The sequence below is a fragment of the Equus asinus genome, chromosome 26, assembly GCF_041296235.1.
Source record: "Equus asinus isolate D_3611 breed Donkey chromosome 26, EquAss-T2T_v2, whole genome shotgun sequence".
Lineage (NCBI taxonomy): Eukaryota > Metazoa > Chordata > Mammalia > Perissodactyla > Equidae > Equus > Equus asinus.
In genome coordinates, this window is record NC_091815.1 from 30,752,857 (window position 1) to 30,766,949 (window position 14,093).

General features: G+C 53.7%; 1 protein-coding gene across 1 annotated transcript; it reads right to left on the bottom strand.

Annotated features, from left to right (window-relative positions):
* Positions 1-3,805: 3,805 nt before the first annotated feature.
* NANOS2 (nanos C2HC-type zinc finger 2) lies at positions 3,806-4,222 on the bottom strand. Its single transcript, XM_014860904.2, has one exon. The coding sequence runs from the start codon at positions 4,220-4,222 to the stop codon at positions 3,806-3,808; it is 417 nt and encodes a 138-aa protein (XP_014716390.1).
* Between the last annotated feature and the right edge of the window lie 9,871 nt (positions 4,223-14,093).

Consider the following 14,093-nt stretch of genomic DNA (forward strand, 5'->3'; position numbering starts at 1 on the left):
TCCCTTGTCTCTGTGTTCGTGGGAGGTCCCACAGGGGATGGGGGTGGGGCTGGAGTGTGCCCAGCCCTCGTGCCTCCTCCTGCCTCGGTGCACCCACACCTGCAGAGCTCCCTACACCTCACCTCTGCCAGTGGCTCCCTGTCTCCAGCCTTCTCACGAGCTCCGGATCTGATTCAGACCCAACTCCCCTCTCAGCCTGGAATCCCCTGGCTCCGACCATATTCTGGATGCCTCCCCTCTGGGCCGAGTGTATTCATTTCTGAAGGCGGCCACAACCAAGTACCATAAACGGGGTGGCTTCAAACAACAGAACTACCTTCTCTCACAGCTCTGGAAGGTAGAAACCTGCCATCAGGCTGTTGGCAGGGCCACAGTCCGTCTGAAGGCTCTACGGGAGGGTCCTTCCTTGCCTCTTCCAGCTTCTGGTGGCCCCAGGTGTTCCTTAGCTTGTGGTACCATCACCCCAGTCTCTGCCTCTGTCTTCACAGAGCTGTCTTCCCCTCTTCTTACAAGGACACAGTCATGGAATAAGGGCCCACCCCCTCCTGGATGACCTCATCTTAGCTAGTTACATCTGCCATGACCCTATTTCCAGCTAGGACCACATTCGGAAGTGCTGGGTGTTAGTACTTCAGTATATCTTTTTGGGGGACACCATTTGACCCATAACACCCACTGAGTGGCTTACACTTGCCATATCCTAACGGACCCCATATACCCAACTGGGACCTGGGCCAGACACCTGGGTGTCACCTAGACAGCTCCCTTCCCTTGGGCATCCCGGGGAGGCAGCCAGGATGCTGCGTCTCCGTGAAGAGTGTGGGCTGAGTGGGGCGTTGGTCTAAGGCGGGTCTGGAGCTCATGAGAAGGCTGAAGGGAGGCAGCCCTCGGCAGAGGCGTCTGGGATCTGCAGGTGTGAGGCGCTGGAGGACATCGAGGTCAGGGGACATTGTTCCTTCGGCTCCTTTAGTGTCCTCAGCTCCCATCAGCTACACTGCTGCATAATCATCTGTTGAAGAAATGGCTTAGTTCATTAAAAAAGAAAAATGGAACTTGACAACCACTGATTGTCTGTCTCCAGCCCACTCCTCGGAGCCCCAGACCCAGGTGTCCAGCAGCCTCTTGGATGCTTCCCCTCGGGTGTCTCCAGGCACTTTGCGTCCTCCATACCCCAGACCGACCTCAGCATCTTCCCCGCTCCCTTCTCCAGGTCTCAAGGGCGCCCCCTCCAGCCGTCCTGCTTCCCCTGAGTCCTGAGGAGACCACCCCTTGTTGGTTTCTAGAACTGCTGCCCGCACTTTGCAGGGTCGGTCCCTTTATCAAACTATCAAACTGTCCCCTATCTCCCCCATTTGAGAGGCCAACAGCTTCCTGCCCAATGCAGCACCCTCTTCCTCCAGAGCACCCCTGTGCTGGGCTCAACATCACAGGGGCTCTGGCGTTGGGGCATCCCTTTTTCCTATTGTTTGGTTTAACTTGGGGGTCTCTATTATGGGTAGAGCTGTGTTTTTGGATAAGGACCTGTGAGCAGAGGAAGAGTTAAGGAACCGGGCTTCTGGGGCCAGCAGGGTGGCGCAGCGGTTAAGTTCACATGTTCCGCTTTGGCAGCCTCGGGTTTGCTGGTTCAGATCCCGGGTGTGGACCTACGCACCGCTTGGCAAGCCATGCTGTGGCAGGCATCCCACATATAAAGTAGAGGAAGATGGGCACAGATGTTAGCTCAGGGCCAGTCTTCCTCAGCAAAAAGAGGAGGATTGGCAGCAGATGTTAGCTCAAGGCTAATCTTCCTGAAAAAAAAAAAATTAACCGGAGTCTTTGGTTCTCTGTGCGACTAGCACACGGGTTGGGGGAGGCCATGGTGGATTTCAGAGTCTGAGAATGCACCATGAAGGTCAAATTCCCAGTGGGGTCTGCGAGATTCTGGACTCTCTGCCCACCTCTTAGCCTCTCTGATCATGTCTCTTCCTCAGCCAGCCTCTAGCTTATCGGATTGAATGCACCAGATTCCATCCCACCCCAGGGCCTTTGAACGGGCTGTCTCCTCTGCCTGGAATGCTCTTTCCCCGGATGTTCTCTGCTTTCCTCAGTTCATTTGGACCCTGCCCCAGTGTCACCTCCACAGAAAGGCCTTCCCTGACCACCTTGTATAAAACAGCCTCTCCTTCACTCCCATCCCTTACCCTCCCTTCTCTTCCTTCCTAGCACTTATGGCCCACCTGACGTTATATTATATATTGATTGATTGTCAGCTCCCTGAGGGCAGGGCTCTTGTCTGCTCTGCTGACCGCTGTGCCCTGCAGTACCTAGAACACTGCCTGGCTCCATAAATATTTCTGGAACAATGAAATGCAAGAAGCCTTGATACCATATGCAATATTTTGTGCATACGTGCGTTTCTCAGGGGCAGCGATTTTTTATCGCCTCCCCAGTGGGGTCCTGGTGCACAAAAGAACCACCATAAGCCGCTCACGGAAGACTTGTGGTCTACCAGGGCGGGATGGGCGCGCCCCTGGACAGAGCCCGAGGAAGGATGCAGAAAGGGAATCCTAGGTCAAGGTGGAGGCTGGGCCTTGGGGACCAGTCCACAGGTGACCTGTGTCCGGAGGATGTATGGGGTCAGGTCGTGAGAGGGACCCAGGACCCCTTCCTGCCCCGCCTGCCGCTTCCCAGGTTTTGGGGCCCCGCGGGACCTGGCTCCCTCCCCCAGCCTCGGAGGGGGGGCGGGTTCAGCCCGAAGACAGAAACAGACAGGGCGGTTTCAAAGACAACCAAAAACGCTCTTTATTCCCCAGAGCTCAGCCCCCGGGCCCCCAGCCCTGAGCCAAAAACCGAACAACTTAAAATCTGACCGGGGCTCTTCTTGGCCCCTTAAAATAAAATCCAGGCAGGTGCCATTCTTTCCTTCCGGGCACTAAACCCGTTGGAGTACGGAAAAAAAAAAAAAAAAAAAACCCGGGAGAAATAAAACGCCCCTTTAGCAAACGATGGTGATTTGGGGGGTGGGTGGGAGGTGGCGAGAGACGCCCAGCCCTCTCGCTGGGGGAGTGATTTGCGGTTGGGGGGCAGGAGCGCCGGGAAACGGGATAACAACCAGGGGGAGTGGAAGGGTGTCGGTTACCCCACCCCCGGAGAAGCCTGTGCAGACCTGGTGCCCCTGCCCTGCGCCCCCGCCCTCCCCCAGCTCCTGAAGGGTGGGCTGCTGAGAGCAGGGAGCAACTGTCTAGCCGATCCAGCCGGTTCCACGATGACACCAGGGGTCTACAGGTGGCTGAAGAAGGTGGACAGGCGGGTCTGGAGGCTGAATCCCATCGTGAAGGTCTTGGGCTGGTGGGTCCATGCCAGCCTTGTTCACTCTCTCCAAATTCTGAGGGCTGGCCTGGGAGAGCACCATGGGGTCCCCGAGGTCCAAGGATCCAAGAATTCCATGTGGAATGGAATCCGGGGGCTGAGAAGTCAGAGCAGGCAGGGCTGGCTCACCAGCAGGCCCCCCAAAGGACTGAAGATCCAGGCTGTGGCCCAGAAGGAGCCACGGGGCTGTGCCATGCAAGTGGCAGGGTCCTGCTGCTCCGAGAATCCACAGACACCCCCAGGACGGAGCCCCAAGGGCTGAGAGATCCCGGGGGGGCAGTGCTGGCCTGGCTCCCCAGCAGCCTCGATTGTTTCCGGATCCAGCGGGGACAGAGTTCTGGCGAACAGAGGTTCCAAAGTGCTGAGTGAGTCCGGGGGGGGTGGGGCTGGGTGCAGGGACTTGGTGGGGACCGAACTAGTGGGGTTGGAGGAATGGGGGGTGGGCACCCCACGGTCCTCAGCGCTTGACCTTGCGGCCGGCCGAATTGCGCCCAGTGCGACGGTAGAGCGACTGCTGGCCACCGTTGAGCGGGCAGTACTTGAGCGTGTGGGCCTGGCCGCCGGTGGCCCCGCACAGCGGACACACGTAGTGCCGGAGGATGGGACACACCACCACGCCCTCCGGGGTCTTCAGCTGGTGTGAGGAGTAGACGTGGCGTGACTCCCCGTTGTGCTTGCAGAAGTTGCACAAGGTGGCCAGGCCCCTGCCGGCCCCCGGCCCTCCCAGCCCCTGATCCTGCCCCAGCGGGGGCTCCGGTCTTGACTCCCCAATCCCTTGGGCCTCTGGCCTTTGCCCCCGACTCTGGATCAGTGCCAACACCACTTGGCTCAGGTTGAAATAGTCCTTCCACATGTCGAAGGGTGGCAGCTGCATGGCACCCAGGTGGGGTTGGTGCTGGGTGGCTGGAGAGAGGCTGGGGCTGGGGACCAGCAGGCAGGAGCAGCAGACGCTTTTCTGGAGCAGAGAGGAGCTGCAGCCCCCCTTTTATACTCCCCAAAGACCCTTCTAAGCAAAGGTGGAGCTTAGGATTTAAAGGGCCCACTCCCTACCCATGATCCCCAACTGACTTTAATCTCCCACGGAGACCTGGAAGGACGTCATGGCCCTTGTCACTGGGCCCTGCTCTGCCTCCACTGTGCTCTGTGACCTCTGGAAAGGCCCTTCCCCTCCCTGGGCCTCAGTTTCCCTATCCATTCAATAAGGCTCCACATGGGCGAATGCCTGCGCCCCCATCCTCCCGCACTGCAAGGCCGGGGGCTTGCTCTCTCCCTACACCCCAGAGCCGCTCCAAATAATAATAACAGCCCCTTCCTCCGAGCTGGATGCCGTGCTGCACGATTACCTTCACGATCTGATTTAATCCTCCCCAAAACTCCATGTGGAAAACACAGTTATGACCCCCGTTTTATAGGTGAGCACTGGAAGCTCAGAGAGGGAACTTCATTGGCCCAGAGTCACATAGCATGCCAGTGGCAAAGCTGGGGCCCTAGCCCAGATCTGTGGGACTCCAAAGCTAGAGCTCCTCCTCCCTCTTTTGGATGAAAACCTAACTTTTCATCACACCCTGAACTAGGAGCCACTTATTCAACAAATATTTATCAAGTGCATCCTACCATGTTCGATGTTTTATCCACACGATCTCTTTGAACCCCATCATCTCTCAAGGAGGTGGGCACCATCATTTCTATTTTATGGAGAAGGGTATGAGGCTCAGAGAGGTTAAGGAATGTACTCAAGGTCACACAGTAGGGAAATGGCAGAGTTGGGATTTGCATGCAGGTCCGGCTCCGGATTCACGGGGAGTTGATCTTAGAAGCAACAGAGGACCATGGCAGGGCACAGTCTCACTCAGAACGCCCTGTCTTGGCCCCGCACATTGTCCCCAGTCCTTCCCGACCTTTGGGACCACGCAAAAACCTTGCCTCCTGCCCATGCCACTTCCAGGAATTCTTCCTCCACCAACGATCTCCATTGGGCCCCTTGGTCACTCAACACACGGTCACTGAGGTCCCTTGCATTGGGTACTGGAACCTCAGTGGTGACCACAGCTACCTTGTGCCTGTTTCGTAAGCGACCAGTCCAGCGGGGTGACAGCCAGCAAAGGAGAAAACAATAGACCAAAAAGACCCACCTACACAGAGACAGGGAGGCTCTGAGCGAGGCTGGGCTGGGGGACGTGACCCGGAAGCTGAGATCACAAAGAAGAAGCTTCTGGGGAGAGGAGCACAAGACACCGAGGCCTGAAGTTTTGGGGGACAGCAGGAGGCCGGGCTGGTCAGAACGGAGTGAGAGTCCCAAGACGAAGCCGTCCTGGTGTACGGGGGCTGGATGCCATCAGACAGTGGGGCGCCCTCAGGGGACGTTTTGGAAATGGTGGGGACATTTTGGGTTTGTCACAGCGATTGGAGGTGTGACCGAATTTGGTGGACGGGGACCAGGGACACCAGATGTCTCGACAATCCACGTGACCAAGATACCGTCTTGTTAACTTTCCAGTGTCCCACCCGACACCCAGGATACTAAAGGGCCGTTTCTTTTTTCTTTTCTTTTCTTTTCTTTTTTTTTTTTGGTGAGGAAGATTGGCCCTGAGCTAACATCTGTTGCCAATCTTCCTCTTTTTTTTGCTCGAGGAATATTGTTGCTGAGCTAACGTCTGTGCCAATCTTCTTGTATTTTGTATGTGGGATGCCACCACAGCATGGCCAACGAGTGGAGTAGGTCCATGCCCGGGATCCAAACCTGTGAACCCAGGCCGCTGAAGCGGAGCACATGGAATTTGAACCACTTGACCATGGGGCCCCTAAAGGGGCATTTCAAAATATTATATAAAGTAGATGTTGGGTCTCACGGGGTTAAGAACTGGTGATGTACTTGGTCTTTGCTTTCTGAGCCACAGGGAGCCACCAAAAGGCATAAGAGGAGGGACCTATGAGATATTGGTTGTAAGAAGCTCCTCTGGTTGCATTGATTGAACGGGGCAGTGGCACTGTCCCTGTCAACTCATGTTGTCTCCATTTGATCAAGGAGCAAAATCGGAACAAGGCCTGTTGAGAACTCCGTGATGGCAGACAGTGTGTCCTGCCTTCAGAAAGAGCTTAATACAGGGCCAATCTTCCTCAGCAAAAAAAAAAAAAAAAAAAAAAGCTTCATAAATGCTTATTGAGTGAATGTATTGTCTCTGCGGATGGGCTCATGGTTGGGAGGTGACAGAGGGAGGAATTCATGAATGTCAGAGGAAAGGTCTTCTTACAATGTGATTTTCCAACTTTCTGTGATTTCCTTTGGAAGTAATGATTTGGATCATGGCTTGTTTGATGTCTGTCCTCGCTGGTAATCTGTGAGCCCGGGGAGGTCAGGGCCAGGGCTGTCCTGGTCACTGATGCGAGAGCAGAGCAGGGGATGTTAGCAGGATGAATGAATGGCTGGAGCTAAGCCGTCTCCCCAGACCGTGTAATATTCCCTTGCTCTACATGTCCACAGACTGTCTTTTGCACGGATGATTCCTAAGTCTTGAGTGCTTACCATGTCCGTCACTGCTCAGCTCTGATGCCTCCTCCTCCAGGAAGCCCTCCTGACCCCCAGGCTGGGTCAGCTGACTTCTCTGGGCGACCCCATTCCAGCCGTGCCCACTCTGAGTCATCGCTGACTGGGGATGGGTCTGTCTCTCCCTCTAGATTGTGAGCCCACGAGGGCACGGCTGGGGCTGTTCCCACAAGGCCCCTAGGCGCTCATGTCATTTAATCACCTCGATTCCTTGACTTAAGTATTATTATTATTCCTGATTTGCAGAGGCAGCAATTCATGTTCAGAGAGGTTAGGTGACTTGTCTATGGTCACACAGCCAGCAGACAGCCAGAGTTGGGATTCCAACCTGAGTCTGCCTGAGTCCAAAGTCTTTGTCCTTAACCACTGCCCCATCCTGCCTCAATAAACGCCCGTCAACGGAATGAACCAATAAATGAAGGCATCTAGGAGGGACACAAGGTCTCCCGGGTCACCCAGTCCGGCTCACTCCGCTTTCTTATTTTACAGATGTGGGAACAAGGCCTCCAGACGGGAAGGATCTGAGTTTCAGTCTCTTAAAGCCACCATTCCCGGCCGAGGTCCCCGGGTTCACCCACACGCCACACATTTTCTGGAAACCTATAAGTAAAAGCACATCCATGGTTAGGTGGCGGGCTGTGGCTGGCTCACCTCCCTGAAGAGGTGAGTCAGACCTCTCTGTTGTGACGTTGGGGACACGGAGTCAGGCAGTGGGGTGACTTCAGCGCACCCCCCCCCCCAGGTTTAGGGAGTGGCCAGCATCACGGGCAGCTCTCAGTATCAGCTACAGATTCAAGCCTGGCTCTACCACCTGCTGGCCGAGTGGCTGTGGCTTCTTACTTAACCTCTCTCAGCCTCAGTTTCTTCATCTGTCAAGAGAGGCTGGGCCGGCCCGGTGGTGCAGCGGTTAAATTTGCACGTTCCGCTTTGGCGGCCTGGGGTTCACCGGTTCGGATCCTGGGTGCGGACATGGCACCACTTGGCACACCATGCTGTGGCAGTCATCCCACATATAAAGTAGAGGAAGATGGGCATGGATGTGAGCTCAGGGCCAGTCTTCCTCAGCAAAAAGAGGAGGATTGGCAGCAGATGTTAGCTCAGGGCTAATCTTCCTCAAAAAAAAAAATAAATAAATAAAGATGGGATGACGTGAGCTCCTGACTCAGAGTGTGGAGCACAGAGCCTGGCCTGAGGGCTGTGCTTATTGAATGTTAGCTGTGATAATTAAGACCCAATTAGGGCACTAATCTGAAGGGCACTTATTTACTGAGTGCCTCCTTTGGGCCCGCAGCATGCTCAGGGCTCTGCCTGTGTGTTGTCTCTGTGAATGCCTCCAGACCCTGTGAAATACGGTCTATTCAGAGTCCCATCTTACAGATGAGCAGTGGGAGGCTCAGAGAGGCCGAGGGGCTTGTCCGCGGTCATGCGGACAGTGAGTGGTAGCCTGGAGCCGAACAAGGGCTGTCTGACCCGGACCCAGGACATCCTCCCGCCCCCTGTGAAAGCCTGCCAGAGTGGGGAACAGAAAGCAGGGGAGCGTGGAGGGACATGCCAGGTGTAGGGACAGAGAGGGACGGGAAACCAGGAAGGATGGGCCATCTGAGCCACATCGGTTTTCACAGGGAGAACAGAGGAGAGCTGTCGGCCATCGATGGACATTCTCGAAGGCAGAAGAGATGGGGGTCTGGCTGCATGGAGAGCCAGCCTCCCGGAGGGGGGAACCGGGGCCAGTGTGGGGGTCCCTGCATTGCGTGCCTTCCACAGAGTGACAGCTGAGACCTTTAGCTCTGGAGGTGAGTGCCCCGTGTGCAGCAGGGGACCCAGCGCCCGTCCTGCCACCGTGGCATCTGCGGGATGGGTGGGCGTGACCGAGGGGAGGCGGTCGTTTCGAGGGGCCGTTAACAATCACACGTATTGTTCGGGAACCCTCAGATTCTGTTACTCCAGAGTCTGTTTTATTATTACTATGATGTATTTTTCCCCCCACTTGTTTTCTTCTAGGACTCTGTTACTGGGGCTACGGCTGCCCTTCCTGCACCCCCCCCCCCCCCATGGTGTTTAATTGGACGGATCACTGAAGGAGGGCCCTCTTCCGATGAGCCTTCTTCCCTGGTGTGGTTGAGGCTGTGGACTCGGGGAAAGTCTCCCAGGATACTGATGAGAAATTCATCAGCCGCGTGTTTACTGGATCACGACCCCGACCCCCACCCCCACCCGGGGCCAGACCCCTCTGCTGCCCTGCCTCCTCCGCTGCCCTGTTTACTTGTGAATTTCCCCCTCAGCCTGACGCCGGGCAGAAAACAGCTCCTGGGGGGTCCCTGGAGGGCTGGGGAAGGGCAAGGGCGAGTCAGGGGGAGAGAAACCCTGAGAAGGAGCGGGAGAGACACAGAGAGAGGCGACAAGGGCTCCCAGAGGGACTGAGGGACACACTTGTGCAGAGATCAAGAGAGGAGCGATGAAGACCAGGGACAGAGAGACACCCCCCCCCCCAGGACCGAGGAGGTCACGATCATTGTCCTTGCTGTCTCTGTTTGTTGGGTGCTGGCCTGTGTGAGGATCTCATGAAACCCTCACGACAACCTGATGAGGTTGTCCCCATTTTACAGAGCAGGAAACTGAGGCCCAGCGAGGTGACACCTCTCGTGGATGTCATCCAGTTAGACTCGATTCAAATCCAGTTCTGCAGAGAGAGGAGAGGGACCCGCTCACAACCGTCGAAGGAGACAGAGGCTCCAGGAGAGAGAGATGGAAATGAGAACCAAAACAAGAATAACACGATACTTAGCGTGATGGTTCGGAGAGTGGCCGCCGCAGCCAGAGAAAATCACACAGGGTGAAATCTTGGCGCTGCCACTTCCAGCTGTGTGGCTCTGAGCAAGTGATGTCACCTCTCTGGGCTTCTGTTTCTTCCTTGTCACAAAAAAAGATCATTGCAGACCCTCTACTATGGCACTGTTTTGAGGATGACAGCTGACAACACAGGTAGGGTCATTAGAATAGGTTCATAGTGAGCTTTAGCTAGGATTTTTAATTTTTTTCTTTTTTGGTGAGGAAGATTAGCCCTGAACTAACATCTGCCACCAATCCTCCTCTTTTTGCCTAGGAAGACTTTCGTGAGCTAACATCTGTGCCCATCTTCCTCTACTTTATATGTGGGACGCTTACCACAGCACAGCTTGATGAGTGGTACGTAGGTCCGCATCCAGGATCTGAACCGGTGAAGCCAGGCTGCCGAAGTGGAGCACACGGACCTTTAACCACTCGGCCATGGGGCTGGCCCCTAGGATTTTTAATTTTATTCCTTCATTAAAGGATTCGTGGGAGAGTACTAGGCAGAGAGATGGAGACTGCGGGGCACAGATGGATGGAAGAATATTTGCTCAATCAGTCAACAAATATTTACTGAAGACGTGACATGTGTCTGGCAATGTTCTAGGTGCCGAAGAGACAGTGATAAATAAAATATACTAAAATCCCTGCCCTCACGCAGCTGAAATTTTAGGCAGATAGAAAATAAGATGGACAAATGAAATACAGTATGTCAGGTAGGGCTATGCACTATAGAGAAAGAAATTAATGGGGTAGGAACATAGAGAGCAATCAGGGAAGGCCTCTCGGAGGAGGTGACATTTGAGAAAAGTCATAAAGGAGGTGAGAGAGGGAGCCTTGTAGATAGGTGGAGGAAGGGTCCCAGACAGAGGGAAGAGCCAGTGCAAAGGCCCTGAGGTTGGAGTGACGCTGGTGTGTTCAAGGAACATCATGGCTTGAGTAGATTGAGAAGGAGAGCGGGAGGAGGTGAGAGGCAATGGAGGTGAGAGTGAATGCAGGACCCTGTGGGCCACTGTAGGGACTCTGGCTTGTGCTCTGAGTGAGGTGGGAGCCAAGGGACGGTTCTGAGCAGAGGAGGGGCGTGACTTGACTCAAGATCTAATGGTGTCCCTCTGGCTGCTGGGTGGGGGAAAGACTGTGGCAGTTGAGGGCAGAAGCCAGGAGCCCAGTATGGTCCCTGCGAGAGGCGATGGGGCTGGGCCGGGGGTGGGCAGAGAGGAAGTGGAGAACAGTGATTGGATGTTGAATATTACCTAGCAGCAGAGATTTCTAAAATGTAAATCAGATCGTGTCACTCCTGCTTAAAACCTTCTCTGATTCTCCGTGAGCCTCAGAATAAGGTCCAAAAACATAGCCACGGCCTACAGGTCCCTAACTGCTGCGTCCACACTCCCCCTCATCCCCACTGGGATCTCTCCAACCTCATCTCCTATCACCCTCTCCTGAATCTCTCACTCCTCTCTAGCCATCCAGGCCTCCTTTCTGACCCTCGAATGTGCCCCGGGGCCTTTGCACTTGCCGTTTCCCCTTCCCTGAACTTCCCTTCTCTCTGATTTTTTTTTTTTGTAAGGCTGGCTCCTTAGGAGGATCCAGGTGTTGGTCCAAGCCCAGATCAGCCTTCCATGGCCATGCTCTCCATGGAGCTCACTCCCGCACCCCAGTCCTCTCTGCCTCGCCCTTGTTTATTTCCTTGTTCTGTAATTACCCTGTTTGTGCACCAGCTTACTGACCACGAGCCTCCCGGGGCCGTGCCCAGCTAACATCTCTGCTGTATTCCCAGGCTTGGCCCGTCATGAAGGGTAATGCTGTGTCAGTGAAGGCAATGGATCCTCGCAGTTCCCCAGAGCCAGCGTCTTCACCGAGAGTCCACACGACGGAGCAGGAGCTCCAGAGTCACAGGTTTGAATCCCGGCTCTTCTCCTTATTGTGAGCGCTGTGCCAAGTTCTTCAACCTGGCTGTGCCTCCAACGGGAAAAAGAAAGGCACCCACCTTTTAGAGATGTTATGAGGATTAAAGGAGCTAATAGGGGCCGGCCGGGTGGCATAGTGGTTAAGTTCATGCGCTCCTGCGCTGGTAGCCCCGGGTTTTCGGGTTCAGATCCCCGGCGTGGACCCAGCACCACTGGTCAAGCCATGCTGTGGCGGCGCCCCCACATAAAATAGAGGAAGATTGGCATAAATGTTAGCTCAGGGCCAATCTTCCTCACCAAAAAAAAAAAAAAAGGGAGTTAGTAGGCACTTAGAACAATGTCTGACAATTAGCAGGTACTCAACAAATATTAGCAATTATGTAGATCTTTACCTTTTTTCTTGAAGAGTGAGAAGGAATGGCAGGCGATTGGCATAAATGTTAGCTCAGGGCCAATCTTCCTCACCAAAAAAAAAAAAAAAAAAGGAGTTAGTAGGCACTTAGAAAAATGTCTGACAATTAGCAGGTACTCGACAAATATTAGCAATTATGTAGATTTTTACATTTTTTTCTTGAAGAGTAAGGAGGAATGACAGCAAATATATGGACTTCAGAAACTCAGGGAAGCTTGGGCTCTAGGATCATGTGTGTGTTTGAATAAACCCCGTACAGCAGTACTGTTATTCAGCCCATTTTCCAGGGGAAGGAACTGAGGCTCAGGGAGAGAAGGTTGGTGAGCCCAGAGTCAAGGGAGAGCCCAAGTCTGTTGGTCTGACTCTGTCATCGCTGCTCTGGAATGGTCCCACCAGGCTCCCTCATGGAACAGACACACACACGACACACTCGTGATTCTCATGTGCCAAGGGCAGTGCTGGGCCTTCTCAGTCACCACTGGGTCCCCAGTGTGGCCCAGTATAGAGCCTGGTAACTCCCACTCAACCATCAGAGAGCACAGAGTAGGTAAATGTTTGTTGAATGAATGTATGAATGCCAAGCTAAGGACTTTGTACTGTGTGCTAAGAAGGGCACTGGGGAGCCAAGGAAGGTTCGTAAGCAGGAGAGGGCCATGGGCACACCTGAGCTTTAGAAAACACTCAGGGCTTCCTCTCCATTCTGGGTCATTGCATATACTACTCCCCCTGCTTGAAGCATTCCTACTCACTAACTCCTACTGCTCCCTCAAATCTTAGCTCAGACATTCCCTCCTCCAGGAAGCCCTCCCAGACCTGCTCTGGGCTCCTGCAGCCCAGCCCTGGCCACTCTGGGTGGTCTTTGTGTGGGAATGGGTCCTTCTTCCCGACAGGACCAGAATTCCCATGAAAGCAGGGCCAGGAGTGTCTTGATCACATCTGTGTCCCCAGCGCTGCTGCATACTGGGTCGGGCACTCAGGGAACTTTTTTTGGGGATAAATGAATGAGATCAAAACTAGAACAGAATTGGGGAGGGTTGGGGTGGGGGCCTGCTCCAGCCGAGGGCTCTGTCTCCTGCACAACGCTGACGCTCTTAGTCTGAGAAACTGTTACTCAGTTTTTCCAGAAACTCGTCTTGAACCACCTTCTTGCTCACTGCAACCACCCAGAACTTCTTGACGGAGCAAAAATCAAGTAGACGAGGATAGAAATGGGGGAAACTAGAGGAGAAGAGGTGTGTGGGAACTCTGGTGGTGATTACCACACAGCTTTTCAGCATTCTCGTATTTTGAGACATCTTTATATATATATTTTTTAGATTGGCACCTGGGCTAACAACTGTTGCCAATCTTCCTTTTTTTAAATTTTTTTTAAGGATTGGCTCCTGGACTAACAACTGTTGCCAATCTTTTTTTCTTTTCTGCTTTATTTCCCAACACTCCCCCTCCCCCACGCCCTGTACACAGTTGTATATCTTAGTTGCAGGTCCTTCTAGTTGTGGTATGTGGGACGCTGCCTCAACGTGGCCTGACGAGCGGTGCCATGTCATGTCCGCGCCCAGGATCCGAACCCTGGGCCGCTGCAGCGGAGCACGCGAACTTAACCACTTGGCCACGGAGCTGGCCTCACATCTTTATATTTTAAAGTACCAAAATCCCAATATTTTTGTTAGAGTCATACTATTATTTCAGTATTCTTTTTAAAAAGACTTACTTCTAAGAATAGAGCATGGAAAGGGGAAAAATAGTAACTTTAGAGCGGAGTGACCCGGCAGACACCACCTTAACCAGGTGATCGAGGTTGACGTGTCCCATGATGTCAGCACGGATATCATCTACCCTAATAGGACAGATGGGGGTGGTACCTTTGCTCTGTGATATTTTCCCTCTAAATCCATAACTACAGTCTAATTATGAGAAAACATCAGACAAACCCAATTTGAGAGGCATTCTACAAAAATACCTGACCAGTACTCTTCAAAAGTGTCAAGGTCATGAAAAACAAGGAAGGACCAAGAAACTCTCACAGGTTGAGGAGTCAAAGGAGAGATGA

Excerpts from the sequence above, each read along its gene's own strand:
- NANOS2 (XM_014860904.2), bottom strand. The coding sequence starts at position 4,222 with ATGCAGCTGCCACCCTTCGACATGTGGAAGGACTATTTCAACCTGAGC.